Raw genomic sequence first — 14,719 nt, 5'->3', positions numbered from 1 at the left:
AACACTTAGCTTTTCTGGAATTTTTCGTTTAAAGAAAGTTTCCTCTAAACGAAAATCAAGTCTAGGTGGAAAGTGGTGTTTCTGATAATATGTGATGTCACCATACATGCTTTAAGCCCAGTTGTCCCAGAACGGTGCTCTTATAAAACTGACCTATGATTCCCAGAGAGGCAGGTTGCACCCCATTTGTTGCCTCCATGCTGGCCGACATCTACCCCACTGAGTTGAGAGGCACGGCCCTGGGGATCTACAACTGGGGTATCTACATGGGCTACAGTCTGTCCTACGCCCTCGGGAACCTCATCACAGCCGCCAATATCAACGATCAGGTACATGAATATCTCTTTCAGTGCTGGAACCGAATTTTGAAGGCCTTTGCAAATAGTTTGGATCCAGATGAGACGCCACAAAACATGGCGTCTCATCAGGATCCAAACTGTTTGCTATTCTAATAGTATTCTTTGAAAAAAATCGGAGAAAATGCTAATTTTAGAAATTCAGCAGACGACGTTTTAGCAGACAACAAATTTCCCAGCATGCAAAGGGATATATGTTCATGAGCGTAATGTCTGCACAGGCTAAACAAAACCGACATTTTCTGCCTACAGTAGATTTTCTTTTAACTTTTGAATCCTTTTTAATTGGAGCACAATGGACTCATCTTAAATTATTATGAAGAACATGGTTTCATCCTAGTTGATTACTGCTTCGAGTTAGTGACATAACTGTATATGGAATGTAAAGGTTACTACGAAGCTTTGAGTTAGGTGGTCCAGGTATTTAAATCTTCCCATAGTTAACTGTATCATCGTTTATGTACACACACTATTTGCAGGTGTGTAGGAAAAAGTTTGTTCCTTGGTCTGTCGGTCCATCTGTATGTCTTTATGTATTTATATTTACATTTATTTATTTTTTATTTTTTTCAGTATACCGTATTTGTTTGTAAGCAAACTTTAAACCAATATTGAACTTGTGTACTTTTTTGTTTAAATAAGTATGTTTAATAAAACGATGTAAGTAATTTTATATTCACAAATGCAATTATTATTTTATTATTTATAGTATTAAAGGAAAAATACTAATATTTTCAGTCATATACACTTCATGTAAGTGGAAACTATTTATAAGCATTTATTCATTTAAGCTGGAGGAAAAGCATTTTTGCACTTAACGCTCTTTGACCATTGCATGTACCAGATTTTCAATACCATTCTAACTGACCTCAAACAAAATGGTCACATGGCTTATCAGTTGTCCCTTTCCATGCTTATATATATAACTTTCCATAATATATATATATCTTTTTATAATTCTATTCTTTGGTTTATTTTGCTTTAAACAAAATTGGTGGGCCCAACTGTTATCAGGTTTTCAGTTGGGTCAAGGTCACTGTTTCTTAAAATAGAAAAAAATAATAAAAAAGTGGTTTCCCCTCATTATTTTAATTTGCATTGACCGATCTTGATTAAACAATAAATTCAGTTCGGATAGAGGTATTAGACTGACATTTTGTGAGGAGGTAAATTACACGCTGGCCTTGTTATCCCCTGCCAAGGGCGGATGGATATAGAATTTGCCTTGTCGGTCTGTCAGTCTGTCCCTCCGTCTGTCACAAAATTTTGAAATTGTTGAGGGGAGAACAATTCAACAAATTTACTTGTTTTAAACTGTATTTGAGGCCAGCAAGTTTAAAGGTCACTATTTTTAAAGATAGAAATGGTTTCTTAAGGGGCCTTTTCACAGATTTTGGCATATTTATGCCCCCCTTCGAAGAAGAGGGAGTATATTGCTTGGCTCATGTCGGTCGGTCTGTCCGTCCACCAGGTGGTTGTCATATGATAACTCAAGAACGCTTGGGCCTAGGATCATGAAACTTCATAGGTACATTGATCATGACTCGCAGATGACCCCTATTGATTTTGAGGTCACTAGGTCAAAGGTCAAGGTCACGGTGACTCGAAATAGTAAAGTGGTTTTTTGAATGATACATGTGTACGCGGCCAACAGGGCACACTTTGAACAATATTACAGAAGCAACTGGTCTGTAATCCTAAATCTATAATTATCAGTCCAATGAAACATCATCCTTTTAGTAAAATACAGTGAATCAGTAAAAATATTATCAGAATATGAATTTTTTTGTATATTTTGTATATTAAATATTGTGTTAATGTTTAATTTTGTTGATTAATATAAATATAAGCAGGACAGGGGAGGTAATACACTACAGAGGAAACAAATGCAATAAGTTTAAATTTATTGTTACAGATTTGCCTCCCTTGTAATATATTTAAATTTTACAAAATGTAAGGCTAACTGCATTTTTGTAATGTAATACTACTACTACTACTACTACTACTACTACTACTACTACTACTACTACTACTACTACTACTACTACTACTACTACTACTACTACTACTACTACTGGTACTATTGCTGCTGCTTCTGCTACTACTACTACTACTAATTCTACTACTACTACTACTACTACTACTACTACTACTACTACTACTACTACTACTACTACTACTACTACTACTACTACTACTACTACTTCTACTGCTACTACTACTACTTCTACTACTACTACTACTACTCTACTACTACTACTACTACTACTACTACTACTACTACTACTACTACTACTACTACTACTACTACTACTACTACTACTACTACTGCTACTACTACTACTACTACTACTGCTCTACTACTACTACTACTAGTACTACTACTACTACTAGTACTACTACTACTACTACTACTACTACTACTATTACTATTTCTTCTGCTACCACCACCTACTACTACTACTACTCTATTACTACTACTACTACTACTACTACTACTACTACTACTACTACTACTACTACTACTACTACTACTACTACTACTACTACTACTACTACTACTACTACTACTTCTACTACTACTACTACTACTACCACCACCACCACCACCACCACCATCACCACCATCACCACCATTCACAGTGACAAAAAACGTATTCACACAATGGCTGCTACTACAATTTATAGCCCATATAGGGAGGCATGCATGTTTTACAAACAGCCCTTGTTTGTAGTTTGTCATTAAATGCTTTATATTGATAAATGTAAACATAGGATCTTAAAAGCTCCAGTAAAAAAACAAGAATAAAATTTAAAAAAGGGAAAAAAAGTATCCGGTACCAGGGCTCAAACCAGTGACCCCCGGAGTCCTGGAATTAGTCTGAAGTAAAAACACATTAGCCCTCTCGGCTATTCCACCGCGTATACACAGATAAAGTATTTTATACCTTATATAAGCCATCTTCGTAGTTTCGTAAATTTAAACGACAACAACAGAACTCTCCAAATTATTCAATCGTTTTGCGTTGCAACGCTTTATAATTTTTAGGTTTTCAAATCGTCAAAAGATATATATAATGACTTTATTGGACTATGGTAAATGTTCAGTTATAGTGTTTCCTCACAAATATCATAACTAAAACAAAAATTTGTGAATCTGAAACAACTTTTTTCAATTTTGTCAATTTACCAAACCGTGAAAAGATCCCTTTAAGAAAGGCTTGATTTTGGATGGAGGTATTACATTGAGTTTTGTTAGTAGGTTGCCTATATTGAGTTTTTAACTTTCTTGTGCATTTTATAAAATTAATGTAAGATTTTAACTTTTAAAATGCACAAATGCATAAACAACAATTTTTTTGTGTTAGGCATACAAATAAAAGTAAGCTTTAGGTTCAGTCATACTTCATTTTCCTCATTTAGATATTCCTGTTGTTTTTTTAAACATAAAATTAAAAAGTTAGAAATGAGGTAGATAACTAATTCAGTGACATTTAACAAGAATAACCTTTACAAAATTCATCAGAGAAGAGACATGTTCATTTTTTCCTAATTATATATGTCTATTTATAAATAAAGACGCCATGATGAGTCTCAAACCCTGCTGTTATTCCAGGGCTGGCGCTGGTCATTCTTCATCTCCGGAATGCCAGGCATCCTTATCGGAATCCTCATCCTGCTGACACTCAAGGAACCAGAGAGAAAGAACGCGTCAAAGGAAGCCACACAGGCACAGCAAGGGGACCAGTCACTGAACAGCACAGTCTCAGAGTCAAAATTGAAAAGACTGGGGAAAATTCTTAAGCCTTTCTTGGCTCCTTCGTTGATCCTGGCTGTGTTAGCTGGCTCTATCAGGAATGCAGGTGCGTTTGTTGTGAAGGCTACCCCAGCAAATATTGGGAAAACAGGGCTTAATGCTTGTGTGTAAAGTGTCATGCCTGCTTTGTCAAGTGTGTAAAGTGCCATGCCTGCTTTGTCAAGTGTGTAAAGTGTCCGCACAGGCTTATCAGGACAACACTTTCCGTTGTTATGGAATTGTTAGTTTAATGGAAATCTCTTCTAGACAAATATCCAGTCTAGGTGGAAGTGTTAAGCAAGATAAGCCTGTGTGGGCTACACAGGCTTATATGGGACAATTTTTTAAGCAAATGCATTAAACCCTGTTTTCCCAGAGCATTGCTCTTGTATTTGCCCTTGACTACACTAATAGATTTATGTTATCAGCAACATTTATTTTTATGCTTTTATAAAATTTTGAAATTCCAGCAAAATAAAGGCTGTGATTAAACATCATTCTAAAAATTCAAAATGAAACAGGGTGATGTGACAAATGAATGAGACCTATATATGTAGGGCAGTGCTCCAGCTATTTTATAAGGGCAGGGAGCTCTTTGGTCAAAAGAGAGCACAAGGTTTTATTTTCAATGTGTAATATATTTAATACTTCATGTATTTTTTATTTAAAAATGTTTCTATAAATAATAGAACTAGTTTCACTGTGTTTATTTTGGTAACTAATTGAAACTACGAATCAAATTTTCAGTACAATAATGTGATCAGATCAAAATAGCAGAAAGGTGGGCAGGATGGGTCCTTGGGGCAACAGGGTGCTGTGACCTTGCATTTAGGCCTAGCTGGAGCACTGCTTGGTAAGGACCCTCATAAATGTCTAACGAGTCCTGTGCACCTTGCAAATTATGTTGATGTAAAACACTTATGTGATAATGTACTTCATAAATTTCAGCGGGATACGTATTTGCATACAACACGCAGCCATACTTCACAGGAATTGGTCAAAGCAAGGAAGACATTGCCAAGTACATGGGTTGGATCCCAATTGTGGGGGGCAGTCTAGGGGTGGCAGTTGGAGGGTTCATATCTGACAGGGTCGTCAAGGGGCGTGGCATATATGCAAGAGTGGCCGTTGTCATAGCCAGTTTGGTAATTGTGCTTTTGTGTTCAGTTTTTTCAGATGACCTGATATTGACTTTCTGTTTGATTTTTAGCTCATCTATTTTTTGAAAAAAAAATATGAGCTATTGTCATCACCTTGGCGTCGGCGTTGGCGTCCGGTTAAGTTTTGCGTTTAGGTCCACTTTGCTCAGAAAGTATCAATGCTATTGCATTCAAACTTGGAACACTTACTTACTATCATGAGGGGACTGGGCAGGCAAAGTTAGATAACTCTGGCGTGCATTTTGACAGAATTATGTGCCCTTTTTATACTTAGAAAATTGAAAATTTTGGTTAAGTTTTGTGTTTAGGTCCATTTTATTCCGTAAGTATCAAAGCTATTGCTTTCATACTTGCAACACTTTCTAACTATCATAAGGGGACTGTGCAGGCAAAGTAATGTAACTCTGACTAGCATTTTGACAGAATTATGGGCCCTTTTTATACTTAGAAAATTGAAAATTTGGTTAAGTTTTTTGTGTTTAGGTCCGCTTTATTCCTACAGTATCAAAGCTATTGCTTTCATACTTGCAACACTTATTAACTATCATAAGGGGACTGTGCAGGCAAAGTTATGTAACTCTGACTGGCATTTGGGCAGAAATTATGGGCCCTTTATACTTAGAAAATTGAAAATTTGGATAAGTTTTGTGTTTTGGTCCACTTTACCCCTAAAGTATCATAGATATTGCTTTCATACTTGGAACACTCACAAACTATCATAAGGGTACAGTAAAAGGACAAGTTGCATAACTCTGGTTGTCATTTTTACGGAATTATGGACCTTTTTTGACTTAGTAACTTTGAATATATGGTTAAATTTTGTGTTTCGATCCACTTTACTTCTTAACTATCAAGGCTATTGCTTTCAAACTTCAAATACTTTCATGCTATCATAAGGTTACTGTACCTGGCAAGTTGAATTTTACCTTGACCTTTGAATGACCTTGACTCTCAAGGTCAAATTATTAAATTTTGCTTAAATTGCCATAACTTCTTTATTTATGATTAGATTTGATTGATACTTTGACAAAACTACTCTTACCTTACATACCACAATAGACTCCACCCAAACCATCCCCCGTGCCCTCCCCCCCTCCCCCCCCCCGAATCCCCCCCCCCAATTTTTTTTTTTTTTTTAAGATCATCTCACAAATGACCACCACACCCTCACACTATACCCCCACCCCACCCACCCCCCCAAATTATTTTATTTTTGAAACCGATAAAAAACACAAATATTTATTTTATGTTTGAAATACCGTCCAACCATCGCACCCAAGAATACCCCCACCCCCCCGCCTCCCCACCCGAATCTCCCCCCTAAATTTTTTTTTTTTTTTTTTTTTAAGATCATCTCACAAATGTCCACCACAACCTCACACTATACCCCCCCCCCACCCCACCTCCACCCCAAATTTCATTTTTTTTAATGGTTAAACCCCCCCCCCCCCCGATTTTTTTTTTTTTGTTTAGCATTTTTTTTCCCATTTTTGGAAAATAATGTAATAAATGTCCACATTCCCATGCTATACACCCCTCTTTACTCCACCCCTCCCTCCTTTGTGATTGAAAATGAGAGTCCCTTCACCTTTAAAAAGAAAATAGATGAGCGGTCTGCACCCGCAAGGCGGTGCTCTTGTTTAAATATAATAACTGTTTGTTAATTTTAAGTAACCCTTGTTCTAGAAACACAGGGCTTAATGCATGAGTGTCATTCCATATAAGCCTGTGCAATCTGTCTATTTTGGAGAGCACCAGCTCACTTCAAGTTTTGAAATTAACTTTATAACAAGTTACATGAAGACACTGCTATTGAGACCTAAAGATATATTACCAGGCCAAATATTAAAGCTTATGTAAAATTTACTGCAACCCTTCCTATATTTTGAGAGCATTATCGCACCTAAAATCTTAATGACTTGTTGAATGCCTGAAAAGTTCATATTGTCTTTATTGGAGCTGCAATCTGGGGTTAATTCATGTTTGTAAAGTAGTCCACACATGCTTTTTATGTCCCCCAAGTCTATACTGGTGGACATACTGTTTTTACCTTGTCTGTTGGTTTGTTTGTGTCAAACTTTAACATTTGCCATAACTTTTGCAATATTGAAGATAGCAACTTTATATTTGGCGTGCATGTGTATCTCATGGAGCTGCACATTTTGAGTGGTGAATGGTCAAGGTCATCCTTCAAGGTCAAATATATGGAGGGGGGACATAGTGTTTCACGAACACATCTTGTTAGGTACTACTCTTTTTGCTTTTATGAAAATTTTAGTTTAAAGAAAGTCTCTTCTAAATAAAAATCCAGTTAAGGCGGAAAGTGTCGTCACCGATTAGCTTGCGCACAATGCACAGGCTAATCTGGGATGAAACTTTACGTACATGCATTAGCCCAGTTTTCAATAATGCAGCTCATTGGTTGTGTTACAGCTGATTGCAGCCCCCTTCGCAGCCGGGACATTATTTCTGTCTCCTCCATATGCATACATCTGCCAGATACCAACCTACCTATTTGGTAAGTAATGTATAGATTTCTCAACACTTATTTGTTCTTCCTCATCATGTGGTTGTCAGTTTATCCTTTAGTCTTTTGGTCTATGGCAGGTTCAACAGATTTTACCATCATGTCTTGTACCAGGTCTGTTTGCTTATGACTGTTCCATATCATCCTATAATTATAACATGCCCTTAACCTAAGTTTCCAAATTTAGTATGCAATTTCTTATTTAAATTGATTGTACAATTTGTCTAACAACAATGCCATATAATCCAATGTGTATAATAGTATTAACAGTTTTGAGAACCAACTGAAATCCTACTGTACCATCCATCCTTGATTGACTCTTCTTCTGTTTGTATTTGGTCTCTTTTTGCATTGGTTCTTTAAAAACAATAACCCTAACCATGGTTGTATCCACATCTTATTGACCAAGTGACTGATTGCCTTCCAAGATTAACATCTATCTTGTGTGTTTCTGTTTACTGGCGAGATGAAAAGTAGTATCACCCGGACTGTGGTAGTATCTTATAGACCCAGTTGCTGCACCCGGACTGTGGTAGTATCTTATAGACCCAGTTGCTGCACCCGGACTGTGGTAGTATCTTATAGACCCAGTTGCTGCACCCGGACTGGGGTAGTATCTTATAGACCCAGTTGCTGCACCCGGACTGTGGTAGTATCTTATAGACCCAGTTGCTGCACCCGGACTGTGGTAGTATCTTATAGACCCAGTTGCTGTTTGGCTCATAAGATTAACTTGTTTGTGTAAAGGTTAAACTTACCTATTTAAACTGCATTGCATCAAAAAGCTCTCTCAGTACAATCAGTAGTTTATATGTTTGAGGGATATCTAAAGAACACTCCCACAGTGGGGACCATACAAATTATCCTCTGCACCACAGTGATCTTTTTGTGTTTCTGATTTCAGGTTAGATATGGTGTAACGTTAGATGTGTTGGTTATGTTATCTGATACAGTAAACTCTACATTACATTTTCTATGTTCAGGTGAGATGTGAATTTCTGCTTCTGTAAACTGTACAGTACATTTTTTGTTTTCAGGTGAGATGTGGATTGGTATCACCTTAGCTGTGGTGGTGGAACTCATACCCAGTAACATCAGAACCTCTGCGGTCGCCGTGTATCTGTTCATCATCAGCAATATTGGCGGCAACATGCCCCTCCTTGTCCCTCCCATACAGAAGGGGTTTGAAAACCAGGGATTTACCAAGTCTGGGTCTCTAAGAGGTCAGAATAATAAACAATAGATTACTGTCTAACTCTTTTCCAACACTCTCAATCTGAATTCTTCGTTGTTCTTTTGTATGCCCACAGTAGGTTGGCATATAGCAGTTGAACTGTCAGTCCGTTTGTTTGTTTTTTCTGTCTGTCTGTCTGAAAACTTTAACATTGGTCATAACTTTTGCAATATTGAAGATAGCAACTTGATATTTGGCATGCATGTGTATCTCATAAAGCTGCACATTTTGAGTGGTGAAAGGTCAAGGTCATCTTTCAAGGCCAAAAGTAAAAAATACAATCCAAGGGAAGTAATAAGCTTTAAAAGGGAGATAATTTATAAACCTGCCAAATGATATATTGAAATTTTATTTCAAAGCGGCACAATAGGGGGCATTGTGTTTCTGACAAACACATCTCTTGTTTCTTCCTGATTTGTTTCATCTTTAATTAATAAAACTGGGAAGTTTAATACAAACTTTGCTATTTCTAAGAATATTCTATTTTGAACCCATTTATCAGGTCAAATGTCAAGTTTGTATGCTTATTTATCAATTTATAATATGAAGTGCAATTCTGAGGGGTTAAGGTTGACCTGTTGTTACTAACAGAGGGGTTTAGGTCAACCTTTTATAATTAACAGAGCGGTTAAGATCAACCTTTAATAACTAATAGAGGAGTTTAGGTCAACCTATTATAACTAACAGAGGGATTTAGGTCAACCTATTATAACTAACAAATGGGTTTAGGTCAACCTATTATTACTAACAGAGGGGTTTAGGTCAACCTGTTGTAACTACAATAGGGGTTAAGGTCAACCTTTTATAACTAACAATGGGTTTAGGTCAACCTATTATAACTATAAGAGGGGTTTAGGTCAACCTATTATAACTAATAGAGGGGTTTAGGTCAACCTAGTATAACTAACGGAGGGGTTAAGGTCAACCTATTATAACTTATGGAGGGGTTAAGTCAACCTATTATAACTAATAGAGGGGTTTAGGTCAACCTATTGTAACTAACAGAGGGGTCTAGGTCAACCTATTATAACTAATAGAGGTGTTTAGGTCAACCTATTATAACTAATAGAGGGGTTTAGGTTGATCCCTTATAACTAAAAGAAGGGTTTAAGTCAACCTGTTGTAACTAACAGATGGGTTTAAGTCAACCTGTTGTAACTAACAGAGGGGTTTATGTCAACCTGTTGTAACTAATAGAGGGGTTTAGGTCAACCTATTGCTACCAACAGAGGGGTTTAGGTCAACCTATTGTAACTAACAGAGGGGTTTAAGTCAACCTATTGTAACCAACAGAGGGGTTTAAGTCAACCTATTGTAACCAACAGAGGGGTTAAGGTCAACCTATTGTAACCAACAGAGGGGGTTAAGTCAACCTTTTGTAACCAACAGAGGGGTTTGAGTCAACCTATTGCAACCAACAGAGGGGTTTAGATCAACCTATTGTAACCAACAGAGGGGTTTAAGTCAACCTATTGTAACCAACAGAGGGTTTAGGTAAACCTATTGCAACCAATAGAGGGGTTTAAGTCAACTTATTGTAACCAACAGAGGGGTTAAGGTCAACCTATTGTAACTAACAGAGGGGTTTAAGTCAACCTATTGTAACTAACAGAGGGGTTTAAGTCAACCTATTGTAACCAACAGAGGGGTTTAGGTCAACCTATTGTAACCAACAGAGGGGTTTAAGTCAACCTATTGCAACCAACAGAGGGGTTTAAGTCAACCTATTGTAACCAACAGTAGTATGCCAGTGCTGCTTGATTTCAGCAAATTTGTCTATTCACTTCATTGAGGTGAGGAATTGCTTGTAAAGTAATCATTGTTGACAATATTGGTATACTGATCAAACAAAGTTAGAGTTGTATACTGTAATCAATCTTTTGGTTGCTTTGCCGGTAGGATTCTTTGTCTGTCACACTTGTATTTTGTATGTCAAATAAGTCTCTCTTTGTTCTTTCTGTCAACATTATTTATTTTAGATAAGTTGTTTATGTTATGTAGAATTGCAAGACATAATTTGCCTGTATGGTGCGATATTGTTTGCAGAATAATATGCCTTGAACTTAAAAACAATTTATGAACCTTCCAACAAACATCATTCAGTTGACTGTGTATCAACATGAAATGTTATAGATATGTTGTTATACTATGTGGACATGCAAGACATTTTGTTTTGTATATTGCAATATTTTTGTAGATTTGTGTGCCCTTGAACTGAGGCAAATTAAGGAGACTTTATATAATTGAAATTGTCCAATTCATAATGATAAACCTGTGTATATTCCTGCTCATCCCTTTCCCACTCAGAAGCAAAGTAAAAATAGGTATGTGCAAACAGCAAAAACCAAAACTGTAACTCACAGTCTGTTCAAGTTTTATGCTGTTTGCTGCTCATCAGTATATCACAAAGTTGAAAATCAAGCCTTTAAAACTTAAAATCTGGTAAGAAATGTCTTATATTAAATGTAACTTTCAAAGGATCCACAAATGCGTCAAAATACATATCTACATTGTAAAGGGTTTTATTATGTCTGCAGGTGCCCTGTACATTCTCTACCCAGGCCTCTATGTGGTGGGAGCTGTGCTGTTTGTGCCAGCCATGTTCCTCCTCAAGAGAGACCAGGTCAAGCTGAAGGAGGCAGAGTATGTGAAGATGCAGACGAGCCAAACATCCATAGCTGATGGGGACAAAAACAGCTGAACAAAATAGTGAAATATGGGCATTGAAGAGGAGTTCTGGGACAACTTGGCTTAATGCATGTGTATAAAGTGTTTTCCCAGATTATCTGTGCAGTATTTAAAGGATAACAGGGACAACACTTTCTGCTTTTATGGAATTTCTTGTTACATGAAGCCTTTTCTTTACGAAAATCCAGTTCAAGTGGAAATTAATATTCCTGATTAGCTGGTGCAAACTGCACGTGAATGAAACTTTACTCATGTGGCTTAAACCCATTTTTCCCCGAACGGGGCTCATTCGTTCTCTTGGGTTAAAAATGATAATAAGTTACCAAGGGTGATATGAACTTCTCATGTACATGTACTTATGAATCATGAACATGTAAACATTTGTGTTAATGATATTCAAAGGCTGATCATTAAATAGTTGTATCTTCTTAATGTGTCTGTATCAGCTGTGAAGTAAACTCAGACAATCTTGTTGAACAATATTGAAACCGTGTGTGGTAGAAGTTTAGTTTTTCTTTTCTCATCCCTGACAATATGTTCTTATGATAATGCCATATAACAGCAGTCATACATAGAAACTTGTGACCAGATGTTATACAGAAAACTGACATGAATCGTACAATGACGGTTTCATCAAGAAAAACCGGTACATGCACGCTTTGCAACAATTATAATTTTGACTATTGATCAGTGACATAAATGTACGTATGTTATCCTGAAATGTATGTTAATCTATAGATTCAAAAGTATACAAAACCACCAGCAAGCATTCAACTCTAAACAAGTCTAACCATGATATCTATAGTGCTCATAAATTGTTTAAAACATGAAAGTAACTTGCCTTTGTTAAGTCTGTTAACTTCATTGAATGTACTTTAAGTATTGAGTAACTGTTGTTTTGTGTCCCTTTTGGAACCAATATAATGTGAATTTATATGTCCCTTATCCCAGATTTTATATTTTTTTCAAATCACTGGTATACAGTTAAATGTTCTGCAGGTATTCTAAATACCTTGACTAATTCAAGGTATAGCGTTTTCTAGCCAAAATGATCAAAACATCATTGCATTTCTTATTTGAGTTCAGACATAAGTGACTCACATATTGCGGCCCTTGCCCTGAGAAAACTGGGCTAAATCCATGACGAGCATTGTCCCAGTTAAGCCTGTGTAGTGAGTGTCCTCCCAGAGTAGCACGGGCATTTAGCCATGTTTTGCCAGATTACAGTTCTTTTTTGCAATGAATTATGCTTTATTTTGTTTCATACATGTAGGCTATATTACATGTATGCACACATGACTTAGTGAACTTTTAAATCATGTTTCATTTATTATAAATATTCATTTGAATATTTATGCGAGACTGTTTGACACCATATGTCACTTCTTTTCTTATTAAAAATTATCTTTTTTTTTAAGTTTTATTTTTTTTGGTGAAGAATATACTGGGTTTTTGCATTAATCAGGTTTCTTTGATGAAAATATGTTGATATTTTGAAACTGTGATCAATATTTTGTTAAACCTGTAAATACAGGTTTGTTATATACTTTTTAACTTAAATCGTGAAATAAAAATGATTATTCATGTCTATGTTTCTTTTTTGTTAACATTTAGACATGCAAAAGATATACGGTAATTTATTATACCCTTCCACCCCACACGTTTCGATTCAAAGAGCTATATAATAATTTGCCAGCATTTTGATGGATTGGTAACCTTAACTTGTTTGCTAGGTACACCCTCACAGTGATCATATTGGCACATTGTTTTAAACCTTTAACACTTTGATACATATTTTGACGCGTTTGTAGTTACATTTAAATATGACCTCTTACTAGGTTCAAGTTTTAAAGGCTTCATTTCCAACCCTTAGTTACTGATGAGCAGCAAACAGCATAAAACCTAAACAGACTGCGAGTTACTTGCAGGCTGTTCTGGTTTTATGCTGTTTGCACATAGCCATTTTCACTTTGCTTCTAAGTGGGAAAGGACTAACAAAGCCTGATTGACTTTCCGGTAAGCGCAGTGGCTGATGTGCGATCTGTCAACCAGGGTGATTCAGGTTCAATCCCCACTTTCTGGAAGCATGTGAGCTTGGTTGATCTTTTATTGGTACATGTAATGTGTTGTCAGTTTTGTATAATTTCTGAACATTCTCAGTCTTGTTTAGGTCAATGTTAAGTTATGGTTTAAAAGTCAATCCCATCATTGTAACTTTCTGTAGAGCTTTGACACAAACAGGACTACTACCCCTATAAGGCTATGTTCGAGGGCACATATCATGCAGCTATTTTTTTCCTTCTTTATAAGGCCACGACTTTTTTTTTTAATTGGTTTACAAAAATTATTTTGAAAATGGTCCATCGGGCGGTCGAAAAAAAAAAAAAAAAAAAAAAACATTAGAAAAAAAAGTTAATGCTAATAACATCATAACAAAGACAACATATCTTTTATAACCTTAACACAGAGACAAAAAATCAAATTATGCAATGAAACACATCTATATCTTCAAATGAAATGAGTCCTAACAGCACCTTATGTAACATCAGGCAATTTTAAACACTCCATTACATGACATGCGTTCTTCTCCCATTAAAACGAAAAACTGCGCTTCATTTCCATAATTGGATGCGCACCATTACGCAATGCGATGCCCGTTGCATAAATCTTATATAAGATAAACTACTCATACACAAATTACCCGGTATGTGTTTGCTCTTACTCGACTTATGAGATCGTACATGAAAAAAAAAATTGAGGTAGATCGATCCATGCGTCGTCGCGGTAATGTTTGTCAAAGTTGTTGTTGTCATGAAAACTCGTTGATTTACAACGCAAAACGTCTTATTTGAACTGACGCGAATTAATTTAATCATATTTGTCAACTTCGCTTTTGCTTTATTTTGATAATTTAATCCAAAGTTTAATGTTAGCAAGTGTTTTTTTTACTGGAATTGT

At 36.2% G+C, this 14,719-nt stretch overlaps 1 protein-coding gene across 6 annotated transcripts in view; it reads left to right on the top strand.

Moving 5' to 3' along the window:
- LOC127839074 (protein spinster homolog 1-like) overlaps positions 1 to 13,347 on the top strand; it is a 44,372-nt gene extending 31,025 nt beyond the window's left edge. For 5 of the 6 annotated variants that reach the window (XM_052367255.1, XM_052367257.1, XM_052367260.1 and 2 more), the window contains 7 exons: positions 167 to 329; positions 1,095 to 1,109; positions 3,973 to 4,219; positions 5,101 to 5,297; positions 7,746 to 7,830; positions 8,877 to 9,062; positions 11,611 to 13,347. In XM_052367255.1, coding sequence (XP_052223215.1) covers positions 167 to 329; positions 1,095 to 1,109; positions 3,973 to 4,219; positions 5,101 to 5,297; positions 7,746 to 7,830; positions 8,877 to 9,062; positions 11,611 to 11,774 — 1,057 coding nt within the window. In that variant the 3' untranslated portion in view covers positions 11,775 to 13,347. The remainder of the gene's footprint in view (positions 1 to 166; positions 330 to 1,094; positions 1,110 to 3,972; positions 4,220 to 5,100; positions 5,298 to 7,745; positions 7,831 to 8,876; positions 9,063 to 11,610) is intronic. The other variant, XM_052367256.1, reaches the window with a different exon arrangement.
- The last annotated feature ends 1,372 nt before the right edge of the window (positions 13,348 to 14,719 follow it).

Source organism: Dreissena polymorpha, chromosome 7 (genome assembly GCF_020536995.1).
Source record: "Dreissena polymorpha isolate Duluth1 chromosome 7, UMN_Dpol_1.0, whole genome shotgun sequence".
Lineage (NCBI taxonomy): Eukaryota > Metazoa > Mollusca > Bivalvia > Myida > Dreissenidae > Dreissena > Dreissena polymorpha.
The sequence above is the reverse complement of the archived record's forward strand: the minus strand, read 5'-3'. Positions and strand labels throughout refer to the sequence as shown.